Raw genomic sequence first — 21,614 nt, 5'->3', positions numbered from 1 at the left:
CCCCCAGTGTGGGAACTGTTACATAATATTGTTAACAGATCCAATACAAACACTGTGCTTGTGAATGGATGCAGGGAGGAGCAAGCCAGGGCCTGACTCTCTGTATCTTTACATCTACATCATAGTCGCATGCCAGAAAGGGCACCCGCATTGACTGCAATGAAGTGAAAGTAAGTACAGCCAGGCCCGGAGCCACAAATACCGTGTATGCCTGTTGATGAAGAGTTTACTGGATCCCGACAACAGGTAAACTAATAAATATTGCTTTCAGAGGCATCATTTAATCCAAATGTCACCTTTTTTCTTTTTTTTTTTACCTAAATCTCACTGTCTCTGTCTTAATCTTTACAAGGTCTATAGTCAATTAGACTCTAGCTCTACAGTGAATCACACAGACTCATTTCTATTTATTGTACGACAACATTACTTTTCATGTAGTCCCATGTTAGACAGCCTTTAGGCACAACTCCTTTTTCATTTTAATCAAGTAAGGGTGCAGTGTTTAACATGAGGAATAAGCACTTTCCCCCAAACTCATTAACTCCGCATCAGATTAGTTCTTGCTTTGCAATCAGCCTTTTGTTAGTTTACACAGTGGATTATTTGCTCACATTTTTTTTTCTTCTAATGGTGCCATGCTGTTATGTATTCAACACTTAATAAAATATCCATCTGTAAAGGCTGTAATTCTGTCAAGCACTGAATCAGATCACGGCACACAGCTGATACATACACGGTGCATTTGAGGGACAAAGGCCCCGAGTAATAGAGGATGCTGCTCTCATTTGATATCCTCCGATGTGTCACGAAATGAAATGAGGTTATGAAACATGACGACAGCATCTCTGTTGTCAGAGTGGAGGAAAACGCTCCTGGCAGAGCAGATGGTTGTAATGATGGAAGTGACTATCCAACCCGAAGAAGGCATAAATAAACTTCAAAAAGACTCTGTAGAAACATGGAAAGGAGAGATAAAGCATTACACCAGAGTACAACTGAGCTGGAAAAAGGCTAGAAAAACAAATACCTTCTCCCATTAGAGATAATTACAACAGCGAAGACAAGAGATCGGGGACAGGGATAGTGGAGTAATATGCCTAGAAATAGCAGGGGGGGTCCCACTAGAGCATCTACAGTTTTATACAGAAGCTGTCTGAGGAGATAAGGCCGGGACTGGCCCTCAGGCCTGCACACAGAGGGGTCATATGAGTGGATGGATGCGTGCAAAGACAATGCATCGTGTTTTAATAAGCCCTTGCTTTGGCAGCACAGACCAGGCTAGCTTTAGAGATGTGTCTGGACAGGAGCGTCACACTCGTCCACTCACGCTCACGGTCTGAAAGTTAAACTGCTGAACAAATTAAGTCACTGACACGGCGAAATGTAATGTCTGAATTCATTCTGTTACTTCACTGTGAAAAGATCTGGGCGTATTATCGTTATCATCATAACCACCAAGTCCAAAACCTCTGATGATTTCAACAACAGTTGTTGAGCTAGGATTACATAAAATTACCTGTCGAAATCAAACTAGGCGTTGGACATTTCACACCCTGGCTCCTTTTAACATAGTCATGACGTGTGGTCTGGGTGTGATAATAACAGGTAGCCATATGTTTAGCTTATGGTCCTGTCAATTAAAAAACAAAACAAAAACAAAAGCAAAAAACAAAACAAAAAACACTTGTAATAATTTGAAATCTCTATACTGTAAAGTAGGATACACACATTATAAACACGCTGATTGTTCAGTCACTATTCACATCATATTTGTATGATGTAGGTCCAATAATAATTCGTTACTGTTGTTGTTTTTAAACTTTGTCTTTCGCTTCACTGAAACTATGTAAGTGATGTTATTCGAGCTCCAGCGCTCCCACAGCTCCACTTCCTGATACACCTGTTTGTCAGGTAGGACAATCAGCCCGCAGTCTGCTGGCGCAACGGAGGAACTGAGTCATGGCGAGATAGACTATGGACGGAATTTTACAGAAGCTTTGACGTGACTTTGCCTTTTTTTTTCTCTCCCCCCCGTCGTCATGCGAGTAAACCCGTTTTCACACGTTAAAATGCGTCGACCGAGCCAAAGGAATACGGCTCTGAACGTCGTGCTGCTGCTGTATTTGATCAGCTTTCTCGGTGAGTAAACGGGCCGCAGTCCTCTCTGTCCGTGTCCGCCTTCGTGTGTGCTCCAGTCGGCTGGGTGCAGCGGCCGGGCTACTTTTTCGCTAATAACGTCGAAAAATGCTAGCTGAGTGCAATTTGAATTGTATGTCGTGTTAACCCGCTTTCCTAACTCAAGGCAGGCTAGGCCGAGTGGAAAAAAAAAAGTGTCCCAGCTCTGTAAACACTCTGAACCGCCATGATAATGTAATGGCCATGTTTTATTTCTAGTTGATTGACTTGAAAAGGACTTGCTAACATGAAGCATATAATGTAGACTTATCATGAGCAGTGGTGGAGGAAGTATTCAGATTCTTTATATAAGTAGAAGAACTAAAGCCACGCATAATACTCTGCTGCAAGTGAAAGGCCTGTATCTGAAAACCTCACTTAAATAGGTAAAAAGTAGTCATTGGCCCTGTCACTGTTTCGATGTCAAAGTTAGCCTTAGAATCACAAATATTTTGAATGACACATGGTTTTCACTGGACAGGAAGGGATATGAGAGATTCACCCGAAATGTAACTAAAGCTGTCAAGACAAATATGTTGCAGAAGAAAATGTATGCTTTCCTCAGCGATGTAGTGGAGTGTAAGGAGTGTTTAAAGTTTCATAAAATGGAAATATAAGTACAACAGATTAGTACTCAGGTACAGTACTTGAGTAAATTATTGCAAATTAGTTTGCGATATTGCGATGTTTTAGTATTTCACTTGATTATTTAATCTGTGGCTCTGTATTTTTATTTTGTGTTTTGTCAATGTTTCCGGTCCCCTAAGGTAATGTGTCACATTTCCTTTGACCTTTGTTGCACACTCATGCACGCACCCATGTCCCAATATCCCACATTGAGTAGCAAAAATGAGGTGCACGTCATCATAAAGGTAGGCAGACTTCACCTCACACACACTGATAGTATGTCTGTCGATTAAGGAGGGAATTTTGCGTGCTTAAGTCGAAATAGCTTCCAGAAAATCTGACTGCTGCCACTGAGGATGCAGGAAGATCCCATAATATTGACATGCCGGTGCGAAAAGCCAGGCACTGAGGGATTCTGACAACTGGTATGCAGTGTGTTAGGAGCACTGTTATTTTGCCAAGTACATTACAAATATGGCTGCAAACTCTGGGCACGTGTTTGCCTCCCTGTAAGAGCACCTCACCTGTTACTGAAGGCATACAAATGGGAGTAGCGTACAGGAATGGCCACAGTGTGTTGCCGGTTTTAGTCAGAACACAAGCAAAATGAAAATGATTGAGCAGATCTGTATCATTATATTTTCTGATAACACTTGTATTTTGTATATTTTTGCCCAGAGTTCTTGCTGCCATGGTACACAAATGTGGTAGTGTCGATTATATGTCCAGACATTTTGTAGGAACTAGGTGTCAACATGACCACTGATGAGCTGCCAACTTTCCTATCCCACCTCTAATTACTACCATGTCTTCAAGTTCAAGAGGCTCTTCTGCCTGATTTTCACTTTTATGAAGAGATAGCTTTGTTGATGTCGTCGACTCGCTCACCCCAGGGCCTTGGTAGATGAATCAGGCTGATCTCACGATACATATCTCTTCCAGTCTTTTAGTGCAAGATAAACTTTGTCCTGATTGCAGCTTCTTGTGGTATCAGATGGAACCAGTGGTGTCAGTTTAAGATCGGATATACTCGGATATTTGAGTTGAAGGCTGTTCGAGTTGTATCATTTTGCTTTGAAATAGAGGAATGTTTAATTTATGCCCCAAAAAAGTGACTTTGTATAAATGTCACCAATGAGCGGCTGACATGCCAGTGTAGCCAGTTTTCCATGATGAGTTCAAGCTGAACCAGGGGGACAGTGAAACATTATGATACCTTTTTGTTTTCAGCTCCTGGTTTGTCCGGATGGATGGCTGCACCGGTCAGTCAGCCAACCACTTTGATCCAGACTGAAATATCTCGATAATTGTTGGGTGGATTGCTGTAATATTTTGCCACGGATATTGAAGTTCCCGAGAGGATAGATTCCAATTTGAATTTTGTTTGAGTTTGGGGACTTTTCCTGTAGTGCCAGCAGTAGGTCACAATGTACACTTAACCAGTCAGTAGGCTCATCCACTAGATAAATTGGCACAATGTTTTTTTTTTTCCCCACAGAATAGGCTGAGGATGAAACCTAAATGAATATACCTCTGATGTCAATATGAAGCTGGCATCTTTGGGTTTTGAGTAAAATATCTTGACCATTATTAGTTGGGTTGATGTGAATTTGGTTACAGATGTTGAAAGTCCAATAATGATAAATTGTTTGCATGCTGGAGACATTATCGTCTATACATCAATATACTTGGCATTTTCACAGTAAGCATGTTATGCTATATGCTACCTTTAGCAGTTAGCTTAGTCTGCCAGGTTAATAGTACTTCATCTTTTTGTATGTGTTGGTCACTGTATCAGATTATTGAGCAAGTCTTAAAATTCTTACTGTGACTGAGACGTAACGGACTACACGTTGTTCCCCAGTCAATTACCACTTGCTCTCTTTTGCGCTGTGCGTTATGTCACGGGTATGGATGTGCTCGGGACTGACTTCTGTGGACAAGAATATAAGCAAATAATGGTAGTGAGTGTGACACTGGTCTTGTTTTCTGAAACACATAAAAAGGGATGAAAAGCCATCAGTGTCTTTCCTGTCTTTCACAGTTTCTCTTTAATTGCAATTGTACACACAAGAACATCTGTCTGAACTCAGCATTATGTCTCCATATGTTCAACATATGAATCTTGGCCTGAGTAACTGATACATGATACTGATACTGATGTATCTAATATTTGCACTCTGGTTGGCCTAAATCCTGCATTAACAAGGTATTGTGAAAGAAAGGAGGAGGGATTTCATCTCTTTGTCTGTTCATTGGTTGTCGACCAGCCAGCTGTACTAACATGCTGGACTTCTACACCTCTGTAGAGCCATTATGGAAACCAACTGAACCCTCCATTTATTAATAATGACCGCTTATTAATGAATCAATGTCACTAAATATTTTAAGGTTCTCTCTCAAAAGAAGCTGTCGGTATTCAGCGCTTGTTCGTGGCTACGGCCGAGAAAGCTCCCAAGTGGCATTTGTTGCAGATGCTTTAAGAATGAACAAAACATTCAGGGACGAAGGAACACTGCTTTACTGGCAGGTAAAGGCCTCTGTTAGACAGATATTAAAGCAAGATACAACAAGAGACGCTGGTAAGAATCTTGCACTAGAATGTCTCTCAATTCAGTGAATACCAGAAAGAATTTGCTTTGCTGTTGCTTTCATGCCACCATAGTGGGGGCATGTCTGCAGATGCTATCTATTTTTTATTTTTTATTTTTTTTCTCACAGTAAGTGTGTAAAACATCACTCACATGTATCCTCCTTTCTCTTTCTTTCCCCCTCCATCCCCTCTTCTCTTTCATCCCTGTCCTCTGTAACTCTGTCATCATCTATTTTCTCCTCTTTTGTTCCACAATTTCACCTCCAGCCCCTTCTCCAGTCTCCTCCATCAAAGTGAGTACTCCAGCAGAGCTCCATGCATCTAAGGGGGAGGCTGTCACATTGTCCTGCACTTTCACTTCCACCAGTAGGCCCACCAGTAAGATGACTGTGGACTGGTCTTATAGGCCCCAGAGTGGAGGGCCACCACAGACAGTGAGTATACGTTTGTCAGTATAACTGTGACACTGCTGCAGCAGATGTAAAAATGAAGCATGCATGTTTAAAGTTCAGTTTTCATTTTTCTTGACTTCTAGACTCTTCCAGTCTTTTAATGTAAGATAAACTTTGTCCTGATTACAGCTTCTTGTGGTCTCAGATGGAACCAGTGGTGTCAGTTTAAGATGGGATATACTCGTATATTTGAACTGGTTTGACTGGATGGATGGCTGCACCAGTCAGTCAACCAACCACTTTGATCCAGACTGGAATATTTCAACAGTAGTTGGATGGACTGCTGCAGTAATTAACTACGGATATTGAAGGTCCCAAGAGGATAGATTTGAATTTGAATTGAGTCCGGTGACTTTTCCTGTAGTACTACCAGTAGGTCACAGTATACACTTATCCAGTCCATAGGCTGATCCACTAGATGGATTGGCGCAATGTTTTTTGTTTCTGTTTTCCACACTACCCTGAGTATGAATCCAAATGAACCGACCTCTGATGTCACGAAGTTGACATCTTTGGTTTTGACAAAAATATCTTGACAATTATTGGGTGGATTGATGAGAAATTGGTGAATGATGTTGAAGGTCCAATAATGATAAAGTGTTAGCATTCTTGACCTGATTTTGGATTTGATACGTTCACAGCAGTGCACCAGCTCAATGTCGATGCTCTGCAAGTTGCCAGTTGAAGATGTTTGACTATATTAGATAGGCCCATGTATGAGAGAGTACGTCAACACTATCAATAATATTAATATGTCTTGACTTTTATTTTCTCCACAAGATGCGTAGTTCACTATCTTATTGAAAGTTTTTTTTTTTTGTAATTCACTTTTTTATTGCTTTTTGAACTTTTTGAACAATGAAACAAAAAGGACAGCACATACGTGAATAGAACAGGAACATGAACATGTCCACAACAACACAACCCTCCCCAAGAAAAAATACAAAAAATAATAACAAATGATAAATAATAATAATAATAATAATAATAATACAATTATACAATAAATAAACTACATAAATTAATAAATACTAATGATAATTAAAAAACAAAAACAAAAAAAAAACAAAACAAAAAAAAAACATACGTATAAATCCATCTATCCTGGGTCAATCTTTTTTTTTTTTCTTCCTTCCTTCTTCCCCTTTTTTCTTCCTTTCCCTTCCTTCTCCTTTTTAAATCCTCTGCTCCCCCAGTCACCACCCCACAGCAAATCCCAACAAAGGCTCTATTACAATCAGAGACATTCACATAGAAATAAATTTACAATGCAACTCTGTTCATCCATCTTTGCTCAAGTGTTTCAAACAGGGACCCCATAATTTCAAAAACTCCTCTTCTCGGTTGTTTAGCCTAAAAGTCAATCGTTCATAGCTGGCTATCTTAGTCATTTCATCCAACCATTCATTGAACGGGATGACATTTTTTGATTTCCAGTGTCTAAGAACGATCCTGCACCCTGTAATGAGGGCCAGTTTACACCACTGAGTCTGCTGAGAGGACAACCCCCTTCCATTAATCAGACCTAGTATACACAGGGCAGGGCTTTGTGATACATCTGTATCAAGTACTTTATTGATAAATAAGATTATCTTTTTCCAAAGGTTTTGTGCCATTTCACATTCATACAACATGTATACAAATGTTCCCTTGCTCCTCTCACATCTCCAGCATAGCTCCGAATCACAGAGCTTTAGCCTTGCCATCTTACTTGGAGTCCAATACAATCTATGAATAGTTTTATACATGATTAAACGGGTCTGCGTTTCCCTCGATATCTTACGCCAGGACCTAATAACCCCCTCCCACCCCTCCATAACAATCTCGCTCTGAAAGTCCTCCTCCCATGCTCTCTTAAGAGCGTCAAGTTTAGGAGGCCGAGCTTTTCTCATATAACTATAGTATTTAGATGCCCCACCCTTAGCCCCACAATTATCCTGCATTAGTTTTTGTAAGTCAGTTTGAGGAGACAGAGGGAACTCTCGTTTTTGTTGTAGTATGCAACTTCTTAATTGCAGATATTTCCAAAAGTCTTGTCTAGGGAGTCTGTGTTTTGTTGCCAATTGCTGGAAGGACATTAGGTTGTCACCTTCAAAGACATCTCCAACATAGACAATACCAGCCACAACCCATGATTTCCAGTATAGAGTCTTTTTCCCCACTTTCAGCATTTTTTTATGCCAAAGAGGTGACTTTCTAGTAAAGAAAGGGTTTTTAAGGTCAATAATCCCATGTGACCTACTGCTACTGCTGCATTGAATTTTTTAAGTAGAGGGGGAGGAAGGCTTATAGGTAATAGATGCAAGATATAGTTAATTTGTGGAATAATCATCATTCTCAAGATGTTTATTCTGCCCAGCAGAGATAATCCTAATTTAGTCCAGTTTTGTAGGGTGTTCTCAATTTTCAGCAAAAGGGGGAGGAGATTCACCGTCATGATATCCTCTAAACCTGGTGTGAGCCTTATCCCCAGGTACACCAGACCTGAAGGAAGCCAGTTGAACTGCCAACCCTGTCTAAGACCTGGTGGACATAGTCTAGACAATGGCATTGCCTCTGATTTTCCCCAGTTTATTTTATAGCCTGAGATAAGAGAGAACGTATCAATTAAAGACATAATTTGAGGGACAGCTGTTTCTGGATTTGCTTATTGAAAGTTTTTATATGCATGTATGTATATACATACACATGAAATTTGTCACATTAGAATAAAGCAAACACATTTAATTTACTGAAAATATATTTAGAGAGATCACTGAATAATGAATGATGATTTACAGTTTGTCCAAATTTAGAGCACACTCATGATTGGCCCATTTGGTCCATACTGCACCGAAGCACAATTGTCCCTCCTCCCCAATCCCCGGCTCGCCTGCCCTCAGATTGCTCCTGCTGCAACTGGGCCTGAGCACAATTACTTCCAGCGCATACGCCATCATATTGTAGCACAGTTGTGAAACAGGAGTACAGCACAGACAACAATCATTTTTTGGGGCTTATATTTTTTGTTGTTTTGGTCATAAACGGCCTCCTCACATCCTGGATTTCTTGATTGTGCAAGGCGGTGATTATGCTTCATGTCTACGTTGCGCACGTGTGCTTGTGTTTATGTGTGAGCAACCGTACTGTGTCAAAGCACACCTAACCATGGCATGGTCAAGAAGGTGTACCATGCTTGAGATGGTACTGAGTGCTCACACTAGTCCAACAAACTGGACTTTGTGGGTCAAACATGCTTGGGCATGTTACGGATTGCCTAGTACGAGTGCGCCCTTACTCATGACATTACTGTCTACTTAGATAGGCAGCATCTTTTGTTGCACCTGAGAGTAGTAAAATCTCCAAGTGAACATAATTTGGGGCACAGTTTTCCAAAAAGGAAAATAATAATTAACAGACAAAAGACAAAATTCTACTTTCTTTCAAAAATCTTTGATACAGGACTTCCAGTGAACACCTTCGTTAGCTTTCTTTATCTTTGCATTTGATGCACAGGTCTAGGGATTTTGGATTAGAGTTATATGGAAGTATGTAGGCAGTGCTTGATGACTTTGACATTTTGTAGACTAAATAATTTTTTGAAATCAAAATATATATATATATATATATATATATATGTATATGTATGTATATGTATGAATGTATATGTATATGTATATGTATATATATGTATATGTATGTATATGTATGAATGTATATGTATATGTATATGTATGTATATGTATGTATATGTATGTATATGTATGTATATGTATATGTATATGTATATATATATATATGTATTAATTTCATTTAGACAAAGGGGTGAGAGCTAACAAGCTATGCTTCTCTCACTCCTTTTGCTTCCTCAAAATCTTCATTTCCATATGATGTTGTGCAAATAATTTGTTAAACTGCAATCAGGAAGCCATGTTCTATTTGCATATTCGAAATAAAAAAAAAAAAAAAAAAATGGAATCAACAGCATCAAACAATATGTTCACTCAGAAATTAAGTTGTTTCTTTGCCGTGTGGAAAGCCAGAGGAAGATTTGTAGTTCCCAAAACATTTCTGTAGCTTACCAGCAAAACTGTGTTGCAACATTCTCTTTAACAGCTCAACTAGCTGGGGACTCTTTAAACAAAAACAAACAAATAGCCGAAATAAAACATAAAATGGCTCCAAACAGATCGTGCAGTGTAATTCCAGTCTTCAGATGCTCCATGAACCAAAACTGTTGTAAATGATTTTATAAGTATGGAACTTTCAGGTACCACTCAGGTATTTCCACTACATTTTGAATAACATTTTAAGACCTCTCACAAACTGCATCCATTGTGCAAACATGACTTCTGGTATATCTGGTAGCTTTATTTGCATTTTTGACCAGCTTGGCCACTCCTGATTTCTCAGCTTACATGTGCACCTGCACCCTGAAGCAAACTCAAGTCAGTTTTAAAGCAGATAGTGGGATATCTGATATGTACTAATATGTTTGATTAATCAGCTTTGAGGCTTTACCTATTCACATTCCAGCCCAGCCTTTGTGCCCTTTAGAAACCTGCCTAGGAAACCCCGACTGGTCAGCTACCGTAACACCTCACATGGGATGTGGTGCTTTCATGGTCTTGTTCGAAATGCTTTCGGATGTATCTATCTCAACCCATAACTGCACTCAGTCGTCTAACCCTACACACTCTGGGCTCAGTTTCAGTGACCAATCCACTAAGAATCCACCACATGATTTAAGCAGTTCCATTTGCACTTGAAGATACCCATCAAGTGTGGTTGTATGTAATTGCATTTGGACCATTGGAATCTATAGTGTGGTAGCTGCAACCCTATATGCCATCATTTCCTATAGGAGCACTCAGAGTTAAGTGGAGGCTAATGTTTTGTGGCTCCACTGATATGGAGTGCTGTTGGTTTAGTCATCAAGAGGCAGTTGTCTGGTCTCAAAGTGTGCAGGGGGAGGAGGCAGAAAGTAGTTGATACTATAAAGAGGAGTGTGTCTATGCACGTGTGTGTCTGTCAGCAGATAGCGTGGGATTACATCACAAAGCCACACAGGTATTGCAGTAGGTGTGTCGCCTGCTACCGAAGAGAAAGCCACTACAGTGCTAGTACTTCTTTCAACCCAGCCCAACTATTCTGTTCTCTTTATCACAGATGATTAATGCGTGGCAGTTTCTTGATGCGGCCCATAGATGGAACCAAGTCTGGTAGTTTGTAATTTGTGTTTCAAAGTCTTCATTTACTTTCCATCCAATTTCATCAGCATTTTTGGCAGCTTTATTGGCGTGCGTGTCCCCTGCCGTATATCACACTGGGAAAGACCATGAATAAGCATGTGAAAAGCTCCATCAGAAAATATAATTTTGCAGCCAAAGCTTTAGTGTCAATCTGAATCACTGCAGTGCTTCAGTGGCTTGCATAATTACCTCAGCCCTGATGAGAATTAATTTTGCAGATTGGAGAAGAGGGTTCAATATGTTCAATCAAATATCAGTGGGAGCTGATGGTAATTGGAGGATTTGGCAATTGAATTCTGCTGAATAATGCTAAAAATAAATCTATTATGATGATCTAAAACTTCAGTTTTTCCGTTTGTCAAGTCGATGGAAGCTTTTGTCTTAATTATCAGACAGATTTATGGATATGGTGAACCAGTGGGGAAACGATCCAACTTTCTTGGCTGTGTTGCAGCTTCTCTATGAGTTTAAAAGGATCACAGGGTTTAATTTTTGTTTCCAGACTGAGACAGACTCTTATGTGGTCGGTGACTTCAAGCTGCTGTCACGTTGGCTGAGCCCTGCCAAGTCCTGAAATGATCAGCCATGTGACGAATAACAGGGAGGTGGCTGGGTTTATATCTGCCAGGCCCACAGTCGGACTTCCGGGGAAATTCAGCTGATGGACACACTGTTGTCAAATCATAAACTGTATCAGTGTCACTGATTGTTCAGGTGATTCTCTGTTTGCTTTCCTTTTTTTTTGCCTCAGTTTATTGAGAGGCCAGTTATCCGTGTTGACATTGTTTCTGGTGTGTAAACCTTTAGGCAGTAAATGTACTCACTTCACACAATATGAACAGTTTGCCTGATCTTGATTTAGGCTGCACTGTCCTACGACTGTTCTGATGTGCATTTTAACACCGTAGATCCTTTTGCCTGTAGGGGACCTGAACATACAACCACACATTTTACACATTCTCAATAAGGTTTATTATTCATTATTCATTATTCTTTGTATTTTCATATACAGTATACATATACAGTGTACAGGCATGTGCATACAGAACTTTTCACATTTTGGATGTTTATGTAGTGTTAATTACAACTTGTATATATAACTTGTATATATTTATTCATTTTCTATTCAAATTATAGGGAACCTTTCCGGTGAATTGGTGAAAAGATGTATATGTTTTAATTTTATTTTGTTTTTTTATAAATAATTTCAGAAATTGAAATGATTTATCATTTTCATTTTTTTTGCCATGAGACTTCCACAATGAGGAATGAGGAATCTTAAATATATGATGAAGAAGAATTGACAAACTTTCACAGCAGTTTTTTTTTAACACTGAACACTGAATTGACAGAGATTCACTCTTCTGTGTGTGAGAATATGTACTAAGGCAAATTTTTCATTTAAAAAAGAAAAAAAAAACCAAGGATAATATCTCAAAGAGGCTCAACTTCTCCGCTGACTTAGGTCTGTTACGAAGCACTCTATAGTCACCCAGACAAACATCAAGGGACCAATGACACGTGGCTTATATCCTCTACTCACTAGAGCGGCTGTGTGCCTTTTCCAAAACACATTTTGGTGTTGCTGCCATGACCATTGCGGGCCGCTCTGTATTTTCCTGGCCTTGAAATTGTCTTTACTCATCTGTATGGTATTTTACACCCAGATGTCCATTGAGTTGTCCCTCATTAAACTGTGCAGATGAGAGAGGGCTCCCACAGTATAACAGCGCACGCACTTACCAGAGCTCATTACAGCCTCCTTTCCAACAAATTATTCATGTTTTTTCTTGAACTGCATTATTAAGCACTGCTTTCTTAATTCAAATTATGATGACCATATCCAACCAATTTTTTTGTGTTATTTGCTTTTACTGTCATTTTGCTACAAATTGTTTGGATTAAAAACCCATGTCATCTGCCTCTGGCTGCAGATTTATGTTCACATTGTGACATACTGCACCATCCAGACAACAATGTGATTTCCTGAAGAGCCAATTCTCTGTTTGAGCTATTTTTGTTATGCGTCACTGCGATTGGCACAGCTGGTACAGGACAATGAGACCTTGCATGGGACTCGTAGTTATTTATTAAACACCATACACTATTATTTAGATTCACCTTCACCTAAACCTTTGTGCAGCTGCACACACATGACCCAGAGAGAAGGTGCACCAGACAACGCTTTGCACTTGCACTTGCACTTGATCTAGCATGATTAAAATACGGCCCTTTTTAGGTCTAATATGAAAGGAGCTGCATGAAGTGGCTGGATTTAAAAACATCTGTGGTGTTTTAAGAAGAAATCGATAACTCCCTTCTGCTGTGACTTGAGAGCTCAGATGAAGGCCATGCTCTGATCTTATCCTTCAAACCATCTAAAAGCCTCTTGATGTCTTCATGTTCCTTATTCGAATCAACTAGCTCAGCACACGACGTAGTCTGGATGCCCAGCTGCTCATATTATGTGACTACTTACTAATGGAGTTTCCTTATCTTAATTTAATATTCTTTTCTGATAGAGTTATGTTTTTTTTCCTTTGTAACCATCAATTTGGGTGTAGTTTTAAAAAAACACTCGACTAATGATTTCCATTGAAAAATCCAGCTGGAACTGTTGGTGTGTGTTGCAGTATGTTGGGCAGATTGCATATATGTAGAAATGGATTCAATAAAGTGTTCAGCTCTTTTCATTCTTATCTTAAAATATCTTTCATTAGAATAAGATATAGAATATAGAAAGTGAAGAGGGGGTCATACAACATGCAGACAGTATCTATCTAGTAAGACCAATGGATAAAAGATGAATACAAGTATATTCAGAATCAGCCATTCTGAATTGTTACTATTCTCTCACATCTCTTGTCATTTTCCTATTTTTGTATGCATGTTTTTTGTTTTTGCACTGCAATCTCTGATTACTTGTGACTCATGAAACTTATTAAAACACAAACTCTACACTCTTAGTTTACTCTGTGAAAAAAAAATGTCCTGTAGTATCCTTCTCCACCCACACACGCAAAACACTTAACTCTGGATATCGTGCTTTGGAGAGGTTGGGGTCAGCTCTATGTGGGAGTGATGAGGAGATGGAGTTTGTCACAAACTTATGTTAAACAAAAGTATAAAAATCCAGTATTTGAGGGACCTGTGGTTAAATTTTCTCTCTGTGAAAGACTCGCAAAGACACATGATTTTCTTTTCCTTGAGCTTGATGAATTTTCATTTTTATAAAACTGAACAGGCAGCCCTCCTCACTCTGCTGTCGGCAATATTGCCAAAAGAAAATGTCCCTCCACCATCTGTCTCACCACCTGTTGCTCCACATACTTTTCCCTTAGTCAGAAAAATTTTAATTTACATTTAAGAGCACTGATTCTCCATGCTCTGACTAAGAGAACTGATCACGAATTCTGGTATAGGTGGGTGTTCTTCTCCTGGTGAGACTATAGGACATGTCTGAGACTGTTGAAAAGAAACACACAATACTTGACCGTTCCTTTTTTCTTTCCTGAATCTAACCTGTCATGCTGCGTTAGTCACTAGGGCCATGCACTTTGTGCTTCTGTTCCGATGGACTTATTAGATATAATTTCACAACCTGTCTCACCACACCCATCTTTTTATTTGCAAATAACACATTTTTTGTTTTTCTTTTTGCATCTTTCTCCAGTTTTTCCACTTCTCCTCACGGGCGTTCCCTCCGCGTGACGGTCAGTTTACCGGTCGTATCCTGTGGCAGGGAAGCCCAGCACGCGGGGACGCCTCCATCTCTCTGATCAACGCTACTCTGAATGATAATGGGACCTACATCTGCTCTGTCAGAAACCCTCCAGATGTCCACGGGTCCCCAACTTCACACACTGTACTCACTGTCACACCGAAGGGTAAGAGTTCTCATGAACACAGTGGGGCCTTGTACACTTTGACCTCTTCAAACCACTGTAGACTGTTAGGACCACATTCAGGTGCAATTATACACATACATAATCATTATCATTCTATCAAATGTGTCATTTTGAACCCCTCTTATGCACTTGCCCTGATTTCACCTCAGGCGTTTGGATTTGGTTTTACTCACAATTAATTATACACTGTGTGTACACAGAGAAGGGCTGAGAAGAAGTTTAGAATTCCCCTGCCAGCCACACATTTCTAAGATAGAAGCCTAATCCAAACATTATTCATGTGAAAGCCTGTCTTGTTAGCTGTATTGGCTCATACATATTAACCTGCCTCTGCTGTCAGCAGACTATAGATAGTGAGAGGCAGGGATGTGGTGGATGGTACCTCATCACATCTAAGTAACCTGCTTGCATCATATTAAAAATCATTCAAGTAATGTAACATAACTGATGACGGGTTCTTTAAAGCACTAGTTTAACACAGGAACTATAATGATGGAAACAGTAGAGGACTTGATTTACAGGTATCCCGTTGGACTGGGCTCTTTACCAGCAGGAAACAGACAGATCAGTGAAGAGCAATGATATTGGAGTGGCATCAGTTTCAAAGTCAGATGGTCTAGGAGAATAAATAGCATTTATAATGCTAGTTAGCAAACCCTGCTACTTTAATTGTGTTTTTATGGCTCTTCATTATCTCTATATAAACTATTACCACCTAGCATTGCACTCTGCTTCCACTGATTGAAAATGCAGATGTTGTCAGGTCTCAGCTGCTCACTGTCTGAAACTGCTCTCACAGGTGTGTTAAGTATGTAGCTGCAGCCAGCAGCTTGCTAGCTTAGCTTAGCATAGCAGAAAGATGGAAAAAACAAGACGAAATGGCTAGCTCCACCCAACAGCATCTCTAAAGCAAACTAATCTACGTGTTATATCTGGTTTGTTTCCTGGCTGAGAGCAGCAGGCGATCAGTGGCTGCTCCAGGAAGTTACTGGTCCCAGCCAACAAAGAGTTTGGCACATAACACTGTGAATAAGGGGCGAATGGTAGTTTGTACATCTCAGTTTTTGCACAGTTTAACTAACAAGATATGACATGTTAATTAATGAACTTTTAGACAGAGCAAGGCTAGTAATTTCCACCTCTTTTCACTGTTGAATTGGTATTTAAAGCCAACAGGTTGCTTGCTCCTGCAATATTTTTACGGTCCATTCTTTAATCTTAGTAAAAAAGAATCATTTTCTGAATTAGTTTCATCCTGTTCTATTGGTTTTCATATTTTCACTATCACTAGTTTGATAAGATGTGATAATGGTGATTGTAGAACTGCTGTATGTGTTCCATGTGCTACATATGTACAGTACATCTCAGTATAATTAACGCTTTTTAATTGAGCTTGGCACATCATGTGTGGTCATAAACAGCTTGTTAATATGTGTCTAATGACCTCACATCCTCCTCTCCAGCGCCCAGCATTCGCTTCTCTGATGTTGCGGTCCTCCTTGCTTTCATCCTCATCCCCTCTGCTGTCATCACCCTCATTCTGATTGGATGGATGCTCTGTCCCAAGAAAAAACACAGCCAATCAAAGGCCTACAGATCGCCCATAGAGGTCACAGAAGGGTGAGTAGATTTATTCAACCAATCACGACTGCTGGTGTCAGGGGGTCATGATTGCCATTGCAGCATTTGATGGTTGTGCTGTGAAAATGTGCTCGTGGGCTGCTAATGTGATGAAGGTCATACAAGATTTTTTAAGTTTGAGTTTAAGGTTTGATTTCAGGCGGTGTTGCTTGTTGTATGAAGGTGCTGTGAATCAGCGGAGAGCCAAGCACTAAAGTCTGCAATTAGCTGTTCTCCAGGCTGCTTTATAGTGCTGCAGCGTTACTCCCTGTGGTTTGAAGTCACACAGGAACTGGCATTTGTTCTTTTGGCTGAAGTAATGCAGGCATATAAATGTTAAACAAGCCAGTGCTACTCTGTAATACATGTTTAACAGAGTCCATAAATTACATTGACAGGATCATGGAAACATTGAGAAGCAGCACAAGTTAATTATAGGCTCTTCTATTTTGTTTTGATTATTCAAACAAGCTTATTTATCATATGCTCTGTCTGATCTGCAGCTGTAGCTGCATCTCTTTATTGTTTTCTTTGTTGTCTTAGAGCTCCAAACGCATGAGATGACCCTGTTTTTACCGTTTACTGTAGCATCGTCTGTCAGCAGGCATCAGAACAGTCATTTTTCTGTAGTCTAGCTTGAACATTTTGGGAAATATGCTTATTCACTGTCTTTGCCAATACATGGAAGAGAACATTGATTCCACATTATTCAGACCTGAAGATGGAGCCTGTAGCCTTTCAGCTTAGCTTAGCATAAACACTGTTCAACAAAAAGTCATACATATAACAAACAAACAAACAATAGATAAATAAATAAATCTGTTTGTCTATATATGAGAATTGGTGAGCTTTAGAGTGACATGAAGGCAGAGCCGCCCTTGCACAGAATACTAGCTAACTATCTGCTGGCTCAAGCTTTATGCAGACAAATGTGAGGGTGGTTGAAGATGAAAGCCGTATTGTTTTCACTGTCTTGTTGCTGCTGTTGAAAGAATAATGATAACATTAATAGTAATAATAATATAATAAATGTTATTATTTCCTGGGTGTATGTATATAAGTAATTGAATTTTTTCTTTTCTTTTTTAGATTGCATCCTCTTTTCTTCTAGATTTAATTATCTGTAAATATGTGCTATGTGTGAGTACCATGAAGTGCCTACAACTATAATTATGTTGTGCAACCCTGTGTTGTACAAGGAAAAATAGTTTACCTCAAAATTGAAGTAGGGTCAAAATGTTACTGCCAGGCTTTTTCATGGCAAATGTGCGTGATTATTGTCATTACCAACCATCTTGACTGTCCATTCTGCGTTCTTCAGCGAGGAGTACGGCATCCACCCACCAGGAGACAAAGTAAAGACGGCCACATGCTGTGACCTATGTCTGATGGTACAGTACAGAACGCTTCATTATATCACACTGTCTCCAAACCCATAAATAACTCAATGAGACATGTCTGCCATATCTGTTTCACCTTTAATTTTACATGCTCCTTATGTCTGACAACAGGACTTGAGGGTTTATAAAATATTGATTTCTTCCTATGTAGTTGTTTGTGTCTGGGTCTGGGTGTGTGTGTGTGTGTGTGTGTGTCTGTCTGTCTGTGGCTTCGTCTGACTGTCTGGTTTTCTGGTCTTTGCAGGACTCAGAAGATGAAGAGGGGTATTACAACATAGAAAAGAGGCCTCCTGTGGATGAAGGCTATGCTGAGTCTCAGTGCTAGAGAACCCTGCTGGTTAGGAGATGTTACTGCAACATCTAGACCCACGGGTGCCTCCCACACAGTAAACAATGCTGGACTCCTGTCTTCTTTGCCACAGTCACTGGTGATGTTTACGTTTTGTGTGAAAATCCTCATATTTTTGACTTGAGACATCTGAATTATGCATCTCCAGCCTAATATTTACACCATGAACTAAGTCATTAATTTGATTTTCACTTTGTCTACAAGCTCCTAAATTTCTCAAGGCTTCTCAAGAGGAGATCCAGTGTTGTAATACCAGGCTTAAATTGAGAGCTTGTAGTCTTGATAAGATATGATTTGTTTATTCTGTCTGTACAGGTAAGCAGCTGGTATCGTTCATACCAACTGACGAGCACTATGTATATTTTTATACCTTGATGATTTATACGTGTTACTTTCTTGTTCTGAAGGAGATAGATAAGATTTGTCTAATTTATTACTTGTATCATAGTGGCTTTATGAAATGTATCAATGTCTGCGTTGAGGTTTAGCAGAACATTTCTGTTTTATACTTCACAGTTGGACAGAAAATAAAGGGATTGATTTCAGATGTCACCTGTGATCACCTGATATATATTTATACAGTATATTTTCTAGATTTGAATCATCTGTACATTACTTTAACAGGTCTTGATTTCAACACTGCTAGTAAATGTTTGTTGTCATACTCTTCAGCTTCTTCTGGGGACGTGTGAGTTTGAATGTGGTCCTCCATGTATATAATTCTCTTATGTGATATAATAAGATTGACTCTTGGTTCTGGTTGCACAGCTTTGCTTTTTTAATTTAACTTTTTTGCAACATTATTGCCTAACTAAGTAGTACAAGAGCAGATTCTTTCGGCTCTGTGAAGGGATGAACATGACATCTGAAAGAGAGGCTACCAGCATGTTCATACAAATAATTTTGTTCATTAAACTGATGAATCTTTGATGGAAAAAACGGAGACTATTTGTTTTTAAAACTGAAAGCATACGGCAAACATTTTTTTCCTCTGCGCTCTTTGTTGGCTCTGTTGCACTATTCATGAATGTTGTTGAATATTCCTTTAAAAACTCCAAGGACAGGCTGGAGTCTCCGAGCTTCACTCACAAATCGTGGCGGCATCTGTTTCATCTGCGCAGTCGTGGGACTCAGGATAAAAATGCCTAATAAAAACCCGCCAATGAAACGCATCACAAAACAATAAGTCCTCATTCTGTCTCATTTCTTTTCTATTCCTCATTCAGCTCATTCATGCCCTCTTGGTTTTTAATAATTCACACGCCGCTATGGCGGAACAATTATCATTCCGGCTTCATCTGAACTACCATGGCAACAGCTTACTCATGTCAGGCAGAAAAATTAAAAATTGATTGAAGAAAAAAAGAATGCAGCTGAATGCCAGGACTCAAATTTTCTGGTCAAATGTTGATAGAGGGGGTTGTTTTGTATTTTTTTTTTACAGTTTTGGATTTAGTAGTCCCCATGCTGAGGGGATATGATGTCATCATTACTGCTCAGTAGTGTCTGTAATGTTTACAGATCCCACTGTAGATCTACTTCTGTCTAAATGTTACAGTAAGACCGAATTTTGCGAAAATATATTTTTTATCAACCTAAATTCTTCCACTGGGTTTAGCAGATGGGAGGATCCAGTCCTTCCCTTGTTGAGGTGCGGTGTATTAGCCTTTTGTTTTTTTTCATCCAAATGTATTTCAGCTTTCCTCGTATTGTTACTGGAGTGGACAGGAAATGTTAAATTAAACCTTAACGGTGAAATAAAAAAAAACCTCTTCAACAGCAACATCCTGAGGAAGCCTGACTCACCCAACGATGGCTGAATCTCGCCCGCCATGTATGAAATTCATGTCAGTGCACTCACAATTGATGTCAGTGATACCCAGGTAAGAGGCACCACATTGATTAAGATTCTGTGCCCAAAAGAGCCTTATGTACATTCAATCCTTCCGTGTCTTCCATCTTCCGTGTGATTGAAAAGGTGGTTGGTTGCCTACCTGGAGGTCGGGACCCCACAAGGATCCATCTATCTAAGGAGTGCCAGTTCGTTAAAAAAAAAAAAAATCTGACTTAATAATTAAATAAAAGCACACGGGAATAATTATGTGCACTTGTTAAGAGTTGTGGTCATACCAGCACATCTGCCCACTCTTTCTTGTGCATGTTGTCACCTGTGAAAAATGGATCTCTCCATGAGTTCACCCCTCAAGGATACTGCCAGAATGTAAGGGGTGAAAACCAGAACGTCAGCAAGTCGCTCTACTCTCTTGACACTGTAAATTGTGTCTTCATGGAAGAACGCCTGTGTGACATTGTGTGAGAGCAGCTTTGTCAGATGTGGGAGTCGTGTCCCTGCTCAGAAGTGGACACCCGGTCAGCTCTTATTTATTTTTTTACCTTTGATTTTCATCGTCTGGGTTGTTGTCCTCTGCTGCCTCAGGTAGGAGCAACAGAAGTGCTTTTAAAAGTTGCTCAAGGCTAAACTATGAAATGTTGAAAACGTTGTAGATGGGGAAAAACTTGATTGCTCGGAGATTAATACTAAGTAAAATTACAATGTGGTTGATCGCTGGCTGCCATGTGCAACAGGTGACATCCTCCACCAGATGTAGCTTACAGTTAATTTCTAATTGTATTGTGTCTACAGATAGATAGCTGTACAGCGCTCACTTCTGAAATGATAACAGCACACTGGCACAATTGATCTGCTTCCTGATGGCTCACTAAATAGACGACTGATTTGTAGTTAAATGTACTAAGTCTTGCCTGAATCATGTAGACAGGTCAAGTCAAATACGCAAAGCTCACGTTGCCTTCCAGGTTTAGGTTTATCAACACTGGTGCAGCATATAATACCTTTCATACAACTGGCTTAGGTAAAGATGTGTTGATCGAGAGAGCTGGGGTGTTCTAGGGTTGTGAGCAGAAAATGTGAAGACAGATATTTGGCGCAAGAATTGAATGGACAAATGGGCTGAATCTACTGTATGTACCTGGGATATCAGATACACAATTCATACAATGAATACAAATGTTTAGGAAGACAAGTACAAAGATACAGTTAAGAAGTATGGATGGAATGGATCCATGAATATTTCTTGGATGTCTCACTGTAAATGACTCAATTTACTGGTGTGTTCTTGGCCAAGTGAAGTATTTTGTTATGACTTAATGCTGTGACTTCTGGGACGGAGTCAACTGAGAATGTATTATGCTCCAAAAAAGAGCACTGGCAAAGTTTTGTCCATGGCACTCTCCGCCA

At 39.7% G+C, this 21,614-nt stretch overlaps 1 protein-coding gene across 1 annotated transcript; it reads left to right on the top strand.

Annotated features, from left to right (window-relative positions):
- Positions 1–1,877: 1,877 nt before the first annotated feature.
- LOC119010994 (myelin protein zero-like protein 3) lies at positions 1,878–19,294 on the top strand. The gene is made up of 6 exons (XM_037083712.1): positions 1,878–2,139; positions 5,663–5,829; positions 14,752–14,965; positions 16,450–16,606; positions 17,928–17,997; positions 18,251–19,294. Exons 1-6 carry the CDS (start codon positions 2,040–2,042, stop codon positions 18,329–18,331), a joined length of 789 nt encoding a protein of 262 aa, XP_036939607.1. The 5' UTR covers positions 1,878–2,039; the 3' UTR covers positions 18,332–19,294.
- Positions 19,295–21,614: the final 2,320 nt, after the last annotated feature.

This window comes from Acanthopagrus latus, chromosome 2 (assembly GCF_904848185.1).
Source record: "Acanthopagrus latus isolate v.2019 chromosome 2, fAcaLat1.1, whole genome shotgun sequence".
NCBI classification, from domain to species: Eukaryota; Metazoa; Chordata; class Actinopteri; order Spariformes; family Sparidae; genus Acanthopagrus; species Acanthopagrus latus.
This window is presented reverse-complemented; position numbering and strand designations above follow the sequence as displayed.

Bases quoted from the DNA above. Each gene is read 5' to 3' on its own strand.
- LOC119010994 (XM_037083712.1), top strand. From the start codon at position 2,040: ATGCGAGTAAACCCGTTTTCACACGTTAAAATGCGTCGACCGAGCCAA. The intron at 5,830-14,751 runs GTGAGTATACGT...ATCTTTCTCCAG, and splicing joins GTGGAGGGCCACCACAGACA to TTTTTCCACTTCTCCTCACG. The intron at 16,607-17,927 runs GTGAGTAGATTT...TGCGTTCTTCAG, and splicing joins CCCATAGAGGTCACAGAAGG to CGAGGAGTACGGCATCCACC.